The sequence below is a fragment of the Carex rostrata genome, chromosome 28, assembly GCF_964058835.1.
Source record: "Carex rostrata chromosome 28, lpCarRost1.2, whole genome shotgun sequence".
In the NCBI taxonomy this organism is placed as follows: domain Eukaryota; kingdom Viridiplantae; phylum Streptophyta; class Magnoliopsida; order Poales; family Cyperaceae; genus Carex; species Carex rostrata.
Window position 1 is genome coordinate 307,065 of NC_135945.1, and position 17,506 is coordinate 324,570.

Genomic DNA, 17,506 nt, shown 5'->3' on the forward strand with positions numbered 1-17,506 from the left:
TTTTTCAGCAACTCGTCAAAAAACAGGGCCTACACATGTTTGGTAAAATAATATATATATGTGTGTGTGTGTGTGTGTGTGTGTGTGTAGAGAGAAGGGTTAAAATGTATCATTGGTTTTGTGCCCCAACCATACCCCATATTTCTATCTCCGTTTACAAAGTTCAAAAAGTCAATCCGAACCGTTCATCTTGTTCTACATATTAAAATGTGCTTAGAGACCAAATTTTATATTTTTTGGAATTTGTTTACTATTTTTTAGATAGGTACAAAATCACTGCATCTGGACCATCCAAAAACAGTGATTTTGTACCTATCTTAAAATATAGTAAAAAAATTCCAAAAAATATAAAATTTGGTCTCTAAGCACATTTTAATATGTAGAACAAGATGAACGGTTCGGATCGACTATTTGAACTTTGTAAATGGAGATAGAGACGTGGGGTATGGTTGGGGCACAAAACCAATGGTGCATTTTCACCCTATATATATATAGAGAGAGAGAGAGATGGGCTAGGTACATTGCAATGCATAAGCATTTTTGTGCATTGGACCATAAATCACCGATTCAAAGTCCAAATGACCGATCCAAACCGTTCATCTTGTTCTCCATATTAATATGTGCTTGGAGACCAAATTTTACATTTTTTGGAATTTTTTACTATTTATTAAGCCACTTTGAAAATCGCTGCTCCAACGGTAATAGTAAAATCAAAAGGCACCGTTGGATCAGCGATTTTCAAAGTGGCTTAATAAATAGTAAAAAAATTTCAAAAAATGTAAAATTTGGTCTCCAAGCACATATTAATATGAAGAACAAGATGAACGGTTTGGATCGGTCATTTGGACTTTGAATCCAGTGATTTATGGTCCAATGCACAAAAATGCTTATGCATTGCAATATACCATAGCCCATCTCTCTCTCTCTCTCTCTCTCTCTCTATATATATATATATATATATATATACATATATGTATATAGAGTGTGACTAATATGCATTCGGTAGCACTTCGGCCGAAGTGCTACCGATTCATTTTCTGATTTTTAAAGTCCAAATGATTATTTCCAAACCATTAGATGTCATCTCCATATTAAAATGTGCTTGGAGACCAAATTTTATATTTTTTGGAATTTGTTTACTATTTATTAAGCCACTTTGAAAATCGCTGATCCAACGGTGCCTTACCAAACAGAAGCCACTGTTGGATCAGCGATTTTCAAAGTGGATTAATAAATAGTAAACAAATTCCAAAAAATATAAAATTTGGTCTCCAAGCACATTTTAATATGGAGATGACATCTAACGGTTTGGATCGAATGCATATATGTGTATATATACATGCATATATGTGTATATATACATGCATATATGTACATATATACATGCATATATGTACATATATACATGCATATATGTACATATATATACATAGAGTGTGACTCATATGCATTCGGTCCAATTAAAATGTGTTTGGGGACCAAATTTTACATTTTTTGGAATTTTTTTACTATTTATTAAGCTGGTTTGAAAACCACTGTTTTTCAATGCCAGCTAGTCAAATGAACTCTACTACGTATAGTACCTACAACATTATATTGTAACCTTTTTAATTAATTCTCATAACAGATCTTTAAATTGATCATGTATGTTTGCATGCATGAATATCAATTGAAACTTTTTAATTAATTCTCACAACATCAATTTAAAGATGGGTTCATCAATTGATAATTTAGCGGTCAATTGTTATATGCATGCATGCGCAGTATATAGTAAAATGATACGATCGAGCTAGGTATATGCAGTATACTAAGACATATGTAACTCTGATAGTCACAATCGAGCTAGTATATGCATACCATGCGCAGATAGCATATAAGGTGAAACTCTAGAATATGAGCACCTCTAACCTTGTGCAGTAAAGTAGTGATCGTCCTAATGGAAGTTGGCGCTAAAGAATGCCTCATATTGATATTGAGGAAGGACAAAGTGGTCTACAGGTTGCTCCACCTCTTCGCTAGCACGGTCGTACGCACCACCTCCCTAGTGTCGAGCACCCCTAAGATCTTGCACAGTATGTCATCCAACAAAGTACTTATGTAGTCACTCATGATTGCATAAGTTCAAGGGGAACTAGTGAGAAAAGAGGAAGAAAGAGGTGATCACACAAAGGGGAATATGGAGAGATCTGAGAGTAACACACGGTACTTGATCACATAACTTAATATAAAAGATCAGATCACAGAGATCATCAGAAGACGAAGAGTCCAGAGATAGCTAGCCATCTCAGAAGTTAAAACTTCTTCAAGTAACACACGGTTTAAATTTAGATCCAACTGTTGCATCTGAGCAAGCATGAATATTAATTCACATAATTAAAGAACGAACATACAAGATGTAAAATAAAAATATCAAATACCTTAGGCCCAACTCTGCAGTGTAGTCTTTTCTCATAGAAAGGCGGTTAAGTGCTAAAGCATATTGCCCCATAGTGGGATGGTTAGGCTATTTTTTGAAATAATTGAAGTGTGAGGATATTTTTGTTATTTTTTTAACAACAGAATCGGTCAAAGAAAGACTAATTGTCAATTATTTATAACAAAATATAATGTTACTTTGTCACCAGTCGCCAACCTAGCCGTTCGAAAAAAAATTATTCATAGAAATTGAAAAAAAGATAGAGAGAGAAATAAAAAGAGTGCATAGTTTGTGATACTGGTAAAAAGATCGGTACAGATTCTACTGATCTTAATAATTAAAATAGTTAGGATAGGTAGAATCTGTACCCATCCTAATCTATCCTGAATTTTCTGCGGCACTGTCTTCACAGAAGATTTAGGATAAATTAGGATGGGTACAAATTCTACCTATCCTAACTGTTTTGATTGTTAGAATCGGTAAAATTTGTACCGATCTTTTTATTAATATCACAAATTATGTACTCTTTCTGTTTCTCTCTTTACCTTTTTATTAATTTTTATAAATAAAAAATTTCCTAGCCGTTCGTCCTTTTTCTTCATATTTAAAGATGATCGCTTTCTGTTAATTACCGTAAAGACGGATAGAATGAGCCGATTGGACAGCACCTGACTGTTGCCTGTAGCACCCACCACTTGGTTGAATTAGACTGCCTGCCTAACTGATTGAAGTGACTCCAGATCTATTGTAGATTTTCTGTACTGATGGCTGATACCGATTGGATATTAGATGAATATGGATATGAATTAGATATCCGTTTTATAATATTATTATTTATTAAAGATATATATAAATATTATTAAAAAAATCAAAGAATAATTTTTATCTAATTATATATAATGGTGAATAACATAATTTTTTTTTATAATATATATTCAACTATATGGTAGATTTCTATACGCATACAGATAATTAAAACTTAAAACAATATTTATATTCATATTCACACAAATATTTGAATATGGGATATTTATATCTAATTTTCAAATATGTATCCAGATTCGTACGAACAATATCTGATCGGTTTACATATCTATATGCAGTTCATGTGAAAAAAAAATCAAAGATTCGCATACACGTGCCTGGTTTGGAATGGAGGTAGGGGTGCTCATCGTTTTTATTCATTAAAGTCGAAATAATTTTGTCAAATTAATAAAAAAAATTGTTTTCAAAAATATAATTGAACTGACAGAAAAAAATTAATCAATCAAATTAAAACTGAACCGAACAAATTAACCAAACTAAATTTCAGTTTTTTATGTTGAACCAAAAAAAAAGATTAATCATAAAAAGAAATATTTTTTTGAACTTTTTAAGATGAATATAAAAATTAGACCGTGTTGCAATATTAATGGACTACTTCTTAAAACAGGATGTTAAATTAGTTAAGCGATCCGCTTATCAGACAGTTTTCTTAATGGGATCGATAATTTGATATATATTTGATTTTCTAACAATAAAAAATTTTGTGATTTTTGTAATATATACCAATATTTTATGTATTTTTATGTATTTTTACTTGTTTTGTGGATCTGTAGAAACAATTAATTAATCAGTTGTACGTATATAGTGTTCATACAGTAAGTTTTACTTTTTCCTCTTCATTTAACCTCCACTCGTCACTGTAAATCTGCACAATTAATTGCACAAAACCATATAAAACAAAAACTGATTGAAAATAATTTGACTATGATAAGAAATGTGGCGCAAATTGACAAATTAGTTGATGTGCTTAATTTTCAGAAAATTGACGAATATGTTTTTTGGCAAATTGACAGAAGACTACAACACTGCTTAGTCGAGCTACAATTGACAAATGTTTCAACCTACTGCTATTTTAATAATTAAATTATTCGTCTATTCGCACCGTATTCGATAAAATAGAAGAGTAATTTTTTTAAAAAATTAATTAGCTTACCAGACACAAATATAAGTAAAAAAAAAATAGTTAACTAAACAAATAAGGATGCTAATAAAAATTATTTCGTATTCAGTACTATATAGGATAATAATTAGATATAAACTTATATAAATAGTGTAGAACTAGGGTGTTTCTAAATTAACGTGGTTATACTCTATTTATATAAGTTTATATCTAATTATAATCCTATATAGTAGTGAATATGAAATAAGTTTTATTAGCATCCTTATTCGTTTAGTTAACTAATTTATTTTTTACTTATATTTGTGCCAAATAAGCTTATTAATTTTTTTAAAAATACTCTTCTGGAATATGCATGGTATTACTAATCGAGCAAACGGATCCTAGACGAATTAACCATTTAATTATTAAAATAACAGTAGGTTAAAACATTCAATGCTTAGTCGTTGGAACTTGGAAGTCTCCTTTAAATTAAGCACATTAATTTGTCAATTTGTCTTCCACATTTGTCAATTTGCCAAAAACCACATTCCTCAATTTGCCGAAAATTAAGCACATTAATTTGTCAATTTGCGCCACATTTCTTATCATAGTCAAATTATTTTCAATTAGTTTGAACATTCATTGTTGTATATGGTTTTGTTCAATTTTAAATTAATATGATGAGAACTTAATAATTTAGATTTCAATTGTGTGGATATACAGTGACAAGTGGAGGTTATATGAAGAGATAAAGTAAAACTTACTGTATGAACACTATATACGTACAACTAATTAATTAATTGTTTCTTTAGGTACAGATTCACAAAACAAGCAAAATAATAAAAATACATAAAATATTGGTATTACAAAGATCACAAAAAAAATTGTTAGATAATAAAATATCAAATTAATGATCCATTAAGAAAAATACTATGATCGAATTAATAGTTTAGTCTGAGTAGTTTCTGAAAATTGTAGCGTGTATTGGCCTAATGAACATTTAGAAAATATTGGGACCAAATTATTTATTCGACTATAGTAGAAATTGTGAATTTAGTGTATAAATGAATTTATATTTGTTAAAATTGTTGTATTAGTTTGAATTTTGAGTGTAGATTAATTTAATTTAGTTTAACGTAGAATCAAATTTCTAAATAAAATATCCCGAATTTAATTAAATATAATAAAATTTATTTCATTTTAGAAAAAATATGTTTAATCATTAGGTATGGAACTACCAATAGTACCATTTTATATCGGTACAAAATAAATCATTGATAGGAGAATCACTCTTCCTCTATTGGTAATGCATTAATTACCGATAGAAGAAGATTGGTTTCAAATAATAAATTCAAACTATTTAACATAATCTCTATATTAAAATGTGCTTAGATATTAAATTTCACATTTTTTTTGAATTTTTTAAATTTTATTAAGCATTTTATAAAACTGTAGTTTTCAGACAATTATACATTCACATACATATATATAAACATATGCATATTCATATTCATATATAGATGTTACCTAATATCAAAACGTTTCTTCATAGGCCGTGAAACAAATATTTTGGTTTTTATATTTTCAAGTCCAAACAATCGATCCAAAATGTTTAACATTCAATCTATAATAAAATGTGCTTGGAGACCAAATTTTACATTTTTTGGAGCTTTTTTACTATTTATTAAGCTAGTTTTAAAATCGCCGTTTTCAATGATCCATAATTTTTTTCAATGTTTATTATAACCAGTGATTTTAAAACTGGCTTAATAAATAGAAAAAAAGTTTCAAAAAATGTAAAATTTGGTCTCCAAGCACACTTTAATATAAAGATCAAAACTAACGATTTGGATCGACCGTTTGAACTTTGTAAATTGGAAAACCAATTGGTTGAATAATGGCTTCAGAACAAACATTTTGATATTAGCCAACCTCTACATACATATGTATATACTCTTTTGTGCATTGGACTATAAACTACTGGATTTAAATTCTAAAAATTCAATCTAAAATACTTAACATGTTCTCCATATTAAAATGCACTTGGAGGCTAAATTTTACAGTTTTGGAAAATATTTACTATTTTTTTAGATTAGTACAAACTCATTGGTTTTAAAAAAAAATGAACCATACAAAAACAACGATTTTTCAAAAATTCTATTGGTAATGCATTATTTATTTGATTGGTTTCAAATGACGAATCCAAATCATTCAACATGATCTCCATGTTAAAATGTACTTAGAAATAAAATTTCACATTTTTATTGAATTTTTGTACTATTTATTACGTATTTTACAAAACTATTGTTTTTAGACAATTATACACACACACACACACATACATATACATATACATATACATATACATATACATATACATATACATATACATATACATATACATATACATATACATATACATATACATATACATATACATATACATATACATATACATATACATATACATATACATATACATATACATATACAGGCTGTGGCTAATTTGCTGCCGGCAGCATTTCTGCCGGCGGTGCTGCCGCCCATTTTTCTGTTTTGTGATGTCCAAACAACAAATCCAAACCGTTAGATGTTTAATCTATATTATAATATACTTGGATACCAAATTTTACATTTTTTGGAATTTTTTTACTATATATTAAGCTGGTTTGAAAACCGCTGATTTCAATGCTGCAGAAATTTACTGAAATCAGCGGTTTTCAAACCAGCTTAATATATAGTAAAAAAATTCCAAAAAATGTAAAATTTTGTCTCCAATTAGATTATAATATAGATTAAACATCTAATGGTTTGGATTTGTTTTTTGGACATCAAACGGCTAAATATAGCCCTGGCAGCACCTCTGCTGAAATGCTGCCAGCAGCAATTTAGACAGACCCTAAATATACATATACATATACATATACATATACATATACATATACATATACATATACATATACATATACATATACATATACATATACATATACATATACATATACATATACATATACATATACATATACATATACATATACATATACATATACATATACATATACATATACATATACATATACATATACATATACATATACATATACATATAGACATACATATATATATATACAAATATACATATATATGTATATGTATATACTCTCTTGTGCATTGGACTATAGACTATTGGATTCAAATTCTAAAAATGCAATCTGAAGCGCTTAACTTGTTCTCCATATTAAATTGTACTTGGAGGCTAAATTATATATGTTTTTTTTAAAAAATACTTGTTATTTTTTAAGATGAGCACAAAATTATGGGTTTAAAAAAATAAAAAACTCGACCATAAAAAACAACGATTTAAAAAATTCTAACAAAAATAAATAATGAAAAATTTGGTCTCCAAGCACATTTTAATATAGATATTATGTTGAACGGTTTGGATCAACTGTTTTGACTTTTAATCCAATAATTTATAGTCAAATTCATGAGAATATATACATTGCAATGCTCGATAGTCGATCTCTCTCTCTCTCTCTCTCTCTCTCTCTCTCTCTCTCTCTCTTTGAAAAACTTCGCAGAAACTGCAAAATCATGAGAAGAGCTCGAACACTCAACATTTAAAAACATATATATGCATATATCACTACTAGAGAAAACCACATCATTATTGGTTGCAATCGCGTTCCGTCATTATGTTATGGACCATTGTTTATCGACCAGATAGGAAAGATATACACATATGCCATCGGCTCAAAACATATGGCATTAATCAATATACCATCTGCAACGCACGTTCGGCCATCGGGTTTGACGAACCCAACACTATTTGTTTTGTTTGAGTTGGCGTTGGCAGGTCCTAGTTTTCTAGCGGTCATTAATTTTTAGCCAATGGTGATGTATATGCAATTATTATGTTTTATTATTAATTATTGTATTACGGGCTAGCCTCCATCATATATTTGCTAGCCATTTTTAAAACACAGCTAGCAAAGCAACAATAAACATGCATATGCTTATTCTATACCCATCTTTTAACCAACAATTAATATCGGCATCAACAACATATATACACATATACAAGTACTCCAACATATATATCTATATATATATATATATATATAGTGACTAATGTGCATTCGTATGGATATGGGCCGATATGCATACGGTTCAAATTTGAAATTTCAAAATCCAAAACGTCGATCCGAACCGTTCATCTTGTTCTCCATATTAATATGTGCTTGGAGAGCAAATTTTACATTTTTATAATTTTTTTTACTATTTATTAAGCCACTTTGAAAATTGCTGATCCAACGGTGGCTACTGATTTTACTATTTTGTTAAGCCACTGTTGGATCAACAATTTTCAAAGTGGCTTAATAAATAGTAAAAAAAATTCAGAAAAATGTAAGGCTACTGTTGCTACTATTTTGTTAAGCCACTGTTGCTCTCCAAACACATCACTATTGGAGAACAAGAACGGTTCGGATTGACATTTTGGATTTTGAAATTTTAAATTTGGATCGTATGCATATCGGCCCATATGCATACGAATGCACATTAGTCACTCTCTCTCTCTCTCTCTCTCTATATATATATATATATATATAGAGAGAATGGCTAAGCTCAAATCGTTTGTTCCTGGGCTCAGGAACAAACGATTGGGTTCTCCAATTTCCGAAGTTCAAACGGCCGATCCAAACCGTTAGATGTTTAATCTATATTAAAATGTGCTTGGAGACAAAATTTCATATTTTTTGGAATTTTTTTACTATTTATTAAGAGGGTTTGAAAGTTGCTGTTTTTATTAAAATTCTGCACCATAAAAAAACAGCGACTTTCAAACCCTCTTAATAAATAGTAAAAAAACTCCAAAAAATATAAAATTTTGTCTCCAAGCACATTTTAATATAGATTAAACATCTAACGGTTTGGATCGGCCGTTTGAACTTCGGAAATTGGAGAACCCAATCGTTTGTTCCTGAGCCCAGGAACAAACGATTTGAGCTTAGCCACTCTCTATATATATATATAAATATATATATATATAAATATATATATATATAAATATATATATATATAAATATATATATATATAGATATATAGAGAGAGAGAGAGTAAGGCTCCCATACATTGTAATGCATAGGTATTTACGTGCATTGGACTATAATCACCGAATTCAAAGTTCAAATAACCAATCCAAACTGTTCATCTTGTTCTCCATATTAATATGTGCTTGGAGACCAAATTTTACATTTTTTTGAATTTTTTTACTATTTATTAAGCTACTTTGAAAATTATTGATCCAACGGTAACAGTAAAATCAAAAGGCACCGTTGGATCAACGATTTTCAAAGTGGCTTAATAAATAGTAAAAAATTTCCAAAAAAATATAAAATTTGGTCTCCAAACACATAGTAATATGGATAACAAGATGAACGGTTTGGATCGATTATTTGTACTTTGAATCCAGTGATTTATAGTCCAATGCACGAAAATACCTATGCATTGCAATGTATGGTAGCTTTACGGTATATATGTATACACACACACACACACAAACACACATGCTAGTTAATTTAATTTAGATTAAATTTTAAAAAGCCCCTCTTCAGCCCCCTCTAGGTGCCTTTGAGACCAACCGATGCTTCTGCTATCCAATGCCCGGTGTTTTATGACTGCATCCTTGATAAGTATTATAGTTGTTCATTTATCCTTGATGCATGTGTTGTATTTTCTATAGTCATGAACCTACACAATATCTCAAGACAAGAAAATTGTAAAGCTCAATTAATATATGTTTTGCAAATCTAGTTAAACATACAAGTCGACTGCGATCCAATCCAACAATAAATCGATCGACCTAGCAAGGGTTTATTGGAATATATATATAATATAACATTACCACCATTGGTTCAACATATGGAGCAGATAGTGTAAACTAAACCCGAGGTTGTAATTATTTACAAAGCGTTGCCCTTGGGAATATGCCATTGGTTTTAATATAATAACGAGTTGTTATTGCTTTGTACTATCACCAACGGATCATGTACACAACAGATGGTAAAAGTCACCCCCTTAGTGTCATCGTCCGTTTAGCCAAACCGATATTCAAGGGTCACTCAATACTAACTGTTCTTAAAATTTAACCGATGGAAAAGGAAGGGGGCTATCAACACCATCGGTTGGTTTTATAGAACAGACGGTAAAAAGTTCAAAGTAATTACAGCGCTGCCACTCATTACATACACCATCCCTGCGGAAGCACATCTATTGGTAAATGTGTTTTTTGTAGTAGTGTGTAAATCTAAAAAATAAAAGTCATTTAGAAATTATTTACCAATAAAAAATTATTATGACCACATGAGAATATTTGATTATACAAGTTTCGTACATATCAAAAGAAAAAAGAAACTTGATTTTGTTTCACAAAAATCTATTTTTTGGTGTACTCATATTATAATATTATAAAAATGATTATAAATGCTATGATACAATTAATAAAAAAATTGTACCTTTTTTAGAGATATTACAATTTTTGAAAATGAACCATATATTCAAGAAAAAGAAACAATCCACCAAACACATACAAATAGTCAAAATAACAATACAATAATGCCTTAGATGATTTAAATTTTGTTCCTATTAATAACCATCAAATTGAGATTAATAATCATGAAGATAAAACAATTGAAATTAATAATGACACAAGTGAAAATGAAATAGAAGATGATACAACAGTTAGAAGGTCATCCAGGGTACCACAACCATCAACTAGAGTAGGAGATTATGTGACCTATACGGTACAATATGCAAAAGTAAATTTGGTTACATACAAGAATATTTTAACTGAAAACCATACATTTCTCACTAATATTGAAAATGAATCAGAACCAAAAACTTATCAAGAAATAATTGAAAGTCTAATTTGATGCAAAACTATGAATGAGGAATTAAAACCTTAGAACAAGATGAAACTTGGAAGATTGTTCCACTATCCAAAAATAAAAAATCTGTTGGTTGTAAATGGGTATGTAAAATCAAATATAATAGTGATGGTACCATAGAAAGGTACAAAGCAAGACTTGTAGCTAAATGATTTACCCAAACCCAAGGCATAGATGATAATGGAACCTTTGGACCGGTGGAAAAAATGAATACTGTAAGAATTTTATTTTCCACTACTGTAAACAATTGTTGTGACCTCTACCAAATGGATGTCAAAAATATCTTTCTTGAATGAATACTTGAAGAAGATGTGTGTATATATGACATTACCACCCAGTCATAAATTGGACACCAATTCTAACTTAGCTTGTAGGCTTAATAAATTAATTCATTACCAAATGGATGTTAAAAGTGTCTTTCTTCAGGTGTATATGACATTATCGTCCGGTAATAAATTGAGAACCGACTCTAACTTGATTTGTAGCCAAAATAAATTAATCTATGGATTAAAACAATCTCCACGGGCATGGTATGTCAAACTTAGCTCTTATTTAATTTCTTGCAATTTTAAAACTATTAATGCCAATCACTCTTTATTTACCAATACAGCTCTCATTTTAGTGTATGTAGATAATATCATAATTACCAGGAATAATTTGGAACAAATAAAAAAAAATTAAGAAACAATTGAAAGAAAAATTTGACATAAAATATTTAGAATATCTTAAATGTTTTATAGAAATAGAGGAAGCTTCTTCAGATAAATGACTCTTTATTTTCCAAAGAAATATATACTTGATTTATTAAAAGAAACCGATAAAATAGGATGCAAACCGGCCTCTACCCCAATTGACAACATGTGCAAATTAAATAGTGAAGATGATGAACCACAACAAGAATGAGACACTTTTTGCGAGGATAAAAAAGTGACTTTTTGCGACGGACTACTCTCATTGTTCAGCTTTTTCTTTTTGCGACGGTACTTTTCGCGAGGGAGTACCATCATAAATACGCTTTTTCTTTTTACTAAGAATACCACATTTAGAAGCTGTAAATAAAATCTTGAGGTACTTCAAAAAATAATTCCGGTAAGGGCATTTGGATGAAAAATAATAAATTGAATGAAATATGTAGCTATTCCGATGCAATTGGGCTAGAAGCTTCGATATTGACAACTAGTTTTTGCATATTTGTAGGTGGCAATCTAATCAAATGGAAAAACAAGAAATAAAATATTATAGCACGATCAAGCGCCGAAGCTAAATATCATGCCATGGCATCAATCGCAAATGAACTAACATGGATAAAGCAACTCCTATCAGATATGACATTTAAAACTCAAGAACATATGAAAATGTATTGCGCCAACAATTCGGCATGACACATAGCATCAAATCCCGTGTTTTATGAGAGAATAAACATATAGAAGTGTATTGCCACTTAATTAGAGAAAAGATCAAGCAATGGAAATTGAAACACCATATGTAAAAAGTGAATATTAACATAGGAATATCTTCACCAAAGTCTTGCATCTATTTGAGAAAATTACAAGCAAGCTAGGATTGTACGATATATATATTCTTTACTTGTATAAATTAGGATTCTAATTGTAACAACTAGCTAGTTTATTTAATATAATATAAAATAGTGTCTTCCAATAGCTAGTTTTTTGTTACCTTATAACTATAAATAAAAACACATGTAAACAGGAAAATATGATTCCAATATAATTTGTTTAGTCAATCTCTCTTTCTTATAAAAATAATAGTTCTATAGAACTATAAATGATGACATAACATAGTCAAATGGAGGATTGTTAGCATCCTCACAATTAAATCTTCAACATGATTTGTGATTTACACAATTTACTTGATAAGTTAAAATTAAATTGACTTATTATCAGTTAATTACGTTCTAATAGGAAGTCATATTTAATATGTTTTGATTAAATGTGCCCAATAAGCCAAATTTACAAAAAGTAATTTTGACATTGATTTATCAATATATGAATCAAATTAATGATCTTTCGCATGTCCTGAACCAAATGCGTTTTCATACTTCCTGCTTCTTACTCCAAATTTATGAGAATCGCCCCAAATTGATGCTTATAAAACTCAGAATCGGCCTCAACTAGGTGAGAATCGCCTCAAATCGTGAGAATCGGAATGAGTTGATAAAAAAACGGTTGACTCGGCCTAAGAATTGGCCTCAACTAGGCAAGAATCGTCTCAAATCGTGAGAATCGGCCTGACTTGATTAAAAATAAAAATAAAAACGCTAGACTCAGGCCAGCCAAACCGATTTGACCGATTTTTCTGATAAAAAAATACCCAACAGTGTGAATCGGTCAAAACTCAGAATGGCACCGGCCGATTCCATTCTGACTTGGCAAGTCAGAACAGAATTGGCTGATTCTCGAAACCATGGAGTATATGAAACAAAAATCATGAGATTTATCAACAAGTAATGACAGTACACACATTATTGATATAATATCTGATTACACAATATTATCAGTTAAATCAAAATTAGAAAACAAAGAGTCCAGTTTTCTATCATCTACCACCAGATAAACCAGAGAAAGATGTCATTGTAGAGGGGTATGACAAAGCATAAGAGTCGAATCCTTCATTCTGAAGCACTGCAACCGTGCTAAAGTTCGAATATATTGCCGATAACTCAGGTAGAGGTGCGTCGCCTTCCAAATATTGCACAGCTTGTCGCATGCTTGGCCTGGCACTAGGTAGTGGATGCGAGCAAAGCAAACCAAGTTTTAGAACCATCTCTACCTCCTCTACTGTGTAACACTGGCCTAATTTTGGATCCACAATATCGGCTAACGATCCGCATTTCCAGTGTTCTAACACCCGGTCGACTAGAATCGTTCGTGCCCCGGGCTCTATTGGCCTCTTACTGCAAACGACCTCCAACAGGAATGCACCAAAGGCATACACATCAGTGAGAGGTGTTACCGTGCCAATTCTCGCAAGCTCTGGTGCAAGATAACCCATTGTACCTACCACATGGGTTGTTTGAGGGTCGGTACCATGATCATATAGTCTTGCAAGACCAAAGTCACCCAATCTACCATTTAAATCACAGTCTAATAAAACATTGCTCGCCTTAATGTCTCGGTGGATGACGACTTGCTCCCAATCCTCATGGAGGTATAAAAGAGCTGATGCTACTCCTTTGATAATTTTGAATCGTTGGATCCAATTAAGAGTCGGCTTTTCTTCACCATACAAATACTTGTCAAGACTACCATTTGGCATGTAATCATATACCAAAAGGAGCTCCCCTTTACGCCGGCAATAACCCAACAACTGGACAAGGTTTCTATGCCGTAACCGGCCAATACTAACAACCTCTGCAATGAATTGTTTCATACCTTGGCTAGATTTGTGTGAGACTCGCTTGACTGCAACTTCCAATTTGGACACTGGTAAAACCCCCTTGTAAACTCTCCCAAAGCCACCACTTCCAAGAAAGTTTCTTTCTTTAAACCCATTGGTTGCTCGGTACAAATCTTTGTATGAGAAACGATGTGGACCAAACTCAACTTCCCAATCTTCAAGCAGTTCTGCGTACCTGAACCGCCTCTTCATGAAGAGGAAAAGGAAAGTTACCAAAATAAGAATAAAGGCAGCTGAAGTGAAAGGAATCACTATCTCTAAGACTTTTGATCGGCCTTTGGGGGTTGTACGTGGGAGCTTTGGTAAATTTGATGGATTAATGGATGGTGCTTCTCCATTTAATTTAAAGCTCCATCCAAGAACATAGTGAGAGCTATGCATACCGCCAGTGGAAGAAGAAAAACCGACATACATAGAATCGTTTAAAACTGTTGAGAGATTGAATTTATAAGAGAGCAGAGGTTTTCTTGGCTTAGGCTTTCCAATAGGAGATAAGGTAACAGTAATTTGTGTCTCTTGGCTCTCATATTCAACCCATACTTGCATCTCTTTATGACTTTTAAGGCTCAAATTTTGAAAAGCACCTGAATTATCGGCATAATAGCCTGCAGGAGCAGATTGGCTTGACTGCAAACTATTTATATCAATACCAACATGGTTTTCATCGATATCATTGAACTCAGAGTTATTTATAGTGTCAAGCTCAATCGCAAAAATGTGATTGGTGACATTACCTTGGTTTTGAGTATTGAGGAGGCCCAAAAATTGGGTGTGCATGGCAGTGGAGAGATTGTACGTGGGGGAGATGAAGAAGGCCATCCCATGACCGCTGAGTTCAAGGTACTCTCCAATGATTGCGAATACAAATGTGGTTGAGAAGGAAGAGGTGGTCCTGCCGAAGCGAATTTGAGAGGGATGGAAGGCATGACCTTTCATTCGAAGCGTGTCGTTAGTTAACCTCAAAAGGCCATTCGACTCGATATTCGCTAGCCCGTCTAGGGTGAGATTTGTGCCGGTGAATCCATTATATATAAATTCTACTTCTTGGCTGATTGAGAATGTGTTACTTAACAGGAGAAGAAAAGCCCAAGCAAAGTTTTTAATCAGCATGGCTAAAGAAACAAATTATTTGCTTAGGAAATGAGAAGCTTACTTCGGAAAGTTGCTTAGAAGATGACAAGCAATTTAATCAAAGTTTTGCCAGCAAGTTGTTGTTGGATTTGAGAATATATAGTGATTGGATATTATTAATTCATGTGAGAGATAAGGTAACAAACAGAAGTTTCTACTTTCCGGTCAACTACTAGTTATTTTGTAATAATTAATACAGACACTAAAATATTGCATTTGACGAAGCTTTATAATTTGCTTGAAATTCGGAATAATATTATGTTCTTTGGCTCAGTTAAAATTAAATTGATTTATAAGGAAATTGGTCATGAATTAATGGCCAATTATTGAGTGAGATTTTATGCTACTTTATAATACGCACGTCGATGTGTGCTACGGATTCATGTCTTTATTTTTAATGTTCAAACAGTCAAAATGAATGACTCATATGATCTCCATTTAATAGTATATATACCTAGCTATCAAATTTTACATTTTTTTTTAGATAGGTAGAAAGTTATCTGATCTAAAGATTTTGGGATCTGCATCTGCTACTTTTCTTTATAGAAAAACATCATCCCGCTAATAAGGAGTCAAACGAGAAGTAAATTTAAAAAACTAAGATGGAGTAACATTTGAGTTAATTAGAATTAAGTTACTCCACTTGTGGGTCCTCCAACTCGAGTAACGCAATGTTATAATTTTCTCGCTCTTCATGAGTTTGCTCTATCAAACTCCAATCAACCTCTAACCATACATGATTATTTTAATCTACTTTAGCTTGGAGTAATAAATTTAATCCGGATTAATTTTATTCCACAACCAAACATGATCTTTCTCTCTATATCTCTCTTCCAAAAGGAGGAGAGAGAGAAAGAGAATCACTGGGAGAGAGAGAAAGAGGAGAGAGAGAGAGAGAGAGAGAAGTAGGAGAAAAACAGTGATTTGAAGAGCATAGGATTTTATTCCAAGATTTTGGACCATCGGACAATAGAGATTGTTACCTTTCTAACAAAATAGTAAGAAATTCTAAATATATTAAATTGTCTTCCAATGTATTTTTCTATGAAAATTTATGTTGAGAAATTTGAATCAAGTATTTCAACTTTGAAAATAAAAATAAAAATCTATAACACAATCCATCTGCGTATTACAAATTAGGGTAACCTCACTCCCCAACTATTATTTAATTAAATTTCCGAATGCTAATTTATTGAAGTTGCAAAAATCAAGATGACAATATAAGAAAAAAGTATGAAATAAAAGGTTATATGTGAACAATCAAATTCGTTTTCGAGAGTAAAAAAATATCTAGATTGTTTTTTTTGTAATCATACATATACATCGCTAGCTGAAGTCATCATCAAATTAAAATGATTCCCTTAGAGCCAGGTAATTAAATCCTTCTTTGTCGTTGTTATTATCGCTATAAATATTCTAATAGATGTAAAAAGTATAAATGGTGACTTTTATAACGAGAGCTGATATTTTATAGTTCGATACCTTTAGGCTTACTAACGTTATGATTCACAATAACGACCTAATCTGACCTCCCACACAAACAAACAGACGATCGATATTGTTTTTGTCATAGACCAAAGAAACCGATTTTTTCCTTAACACCCCCAAAAAATAAAAAATTACTGGATATACCCTACGATTTCAACTATTCCAAAAAATGACCTAAC

The 17,506-nt window shown here is 31.3% G+C and overlaps 1 protein-coding gene across 2 annotated transcripts; it reads right to left on the bottom strand.

The window, feature by feature from the left end:
• Positions 1–13,725: 13,725 nt before the first annotated feature.
• LOC144545822 (L-type lectin-domain containing receptor kinase SIT2-like) lies at positions 13,726–15,917 on the bottom strand. 2 transcript variants are annotated; one of them, XM_078294384.1, is made up of 2 exons: positions 15,443–15,770; positions 13,726–14,894 (listed from the first exon to the last, which is right to left on the bottom strand). In XM_078294384.1, exons 1-2 carry the CDS (start codon positions 15,632–15,634, stop codon positions 13,848–13,850), a joined length of 1,239 nt encoding a protein of 412 aa, XP_078150510.1. In that variant the 5' UTR covers positions 15,635–15,770; the 3' UTR covers positions 13,726–13,847. The 2 variants fall into 2 exon arrangements, with proteins under 2 accessions (XP_078150510.1, XP_078150508.1); XM_078294382.1 differs by having other exon boundaries at positions 13,726–15,917.
• Positions 15,918–17,506: the final 1,589 nt, after the last annotated feature.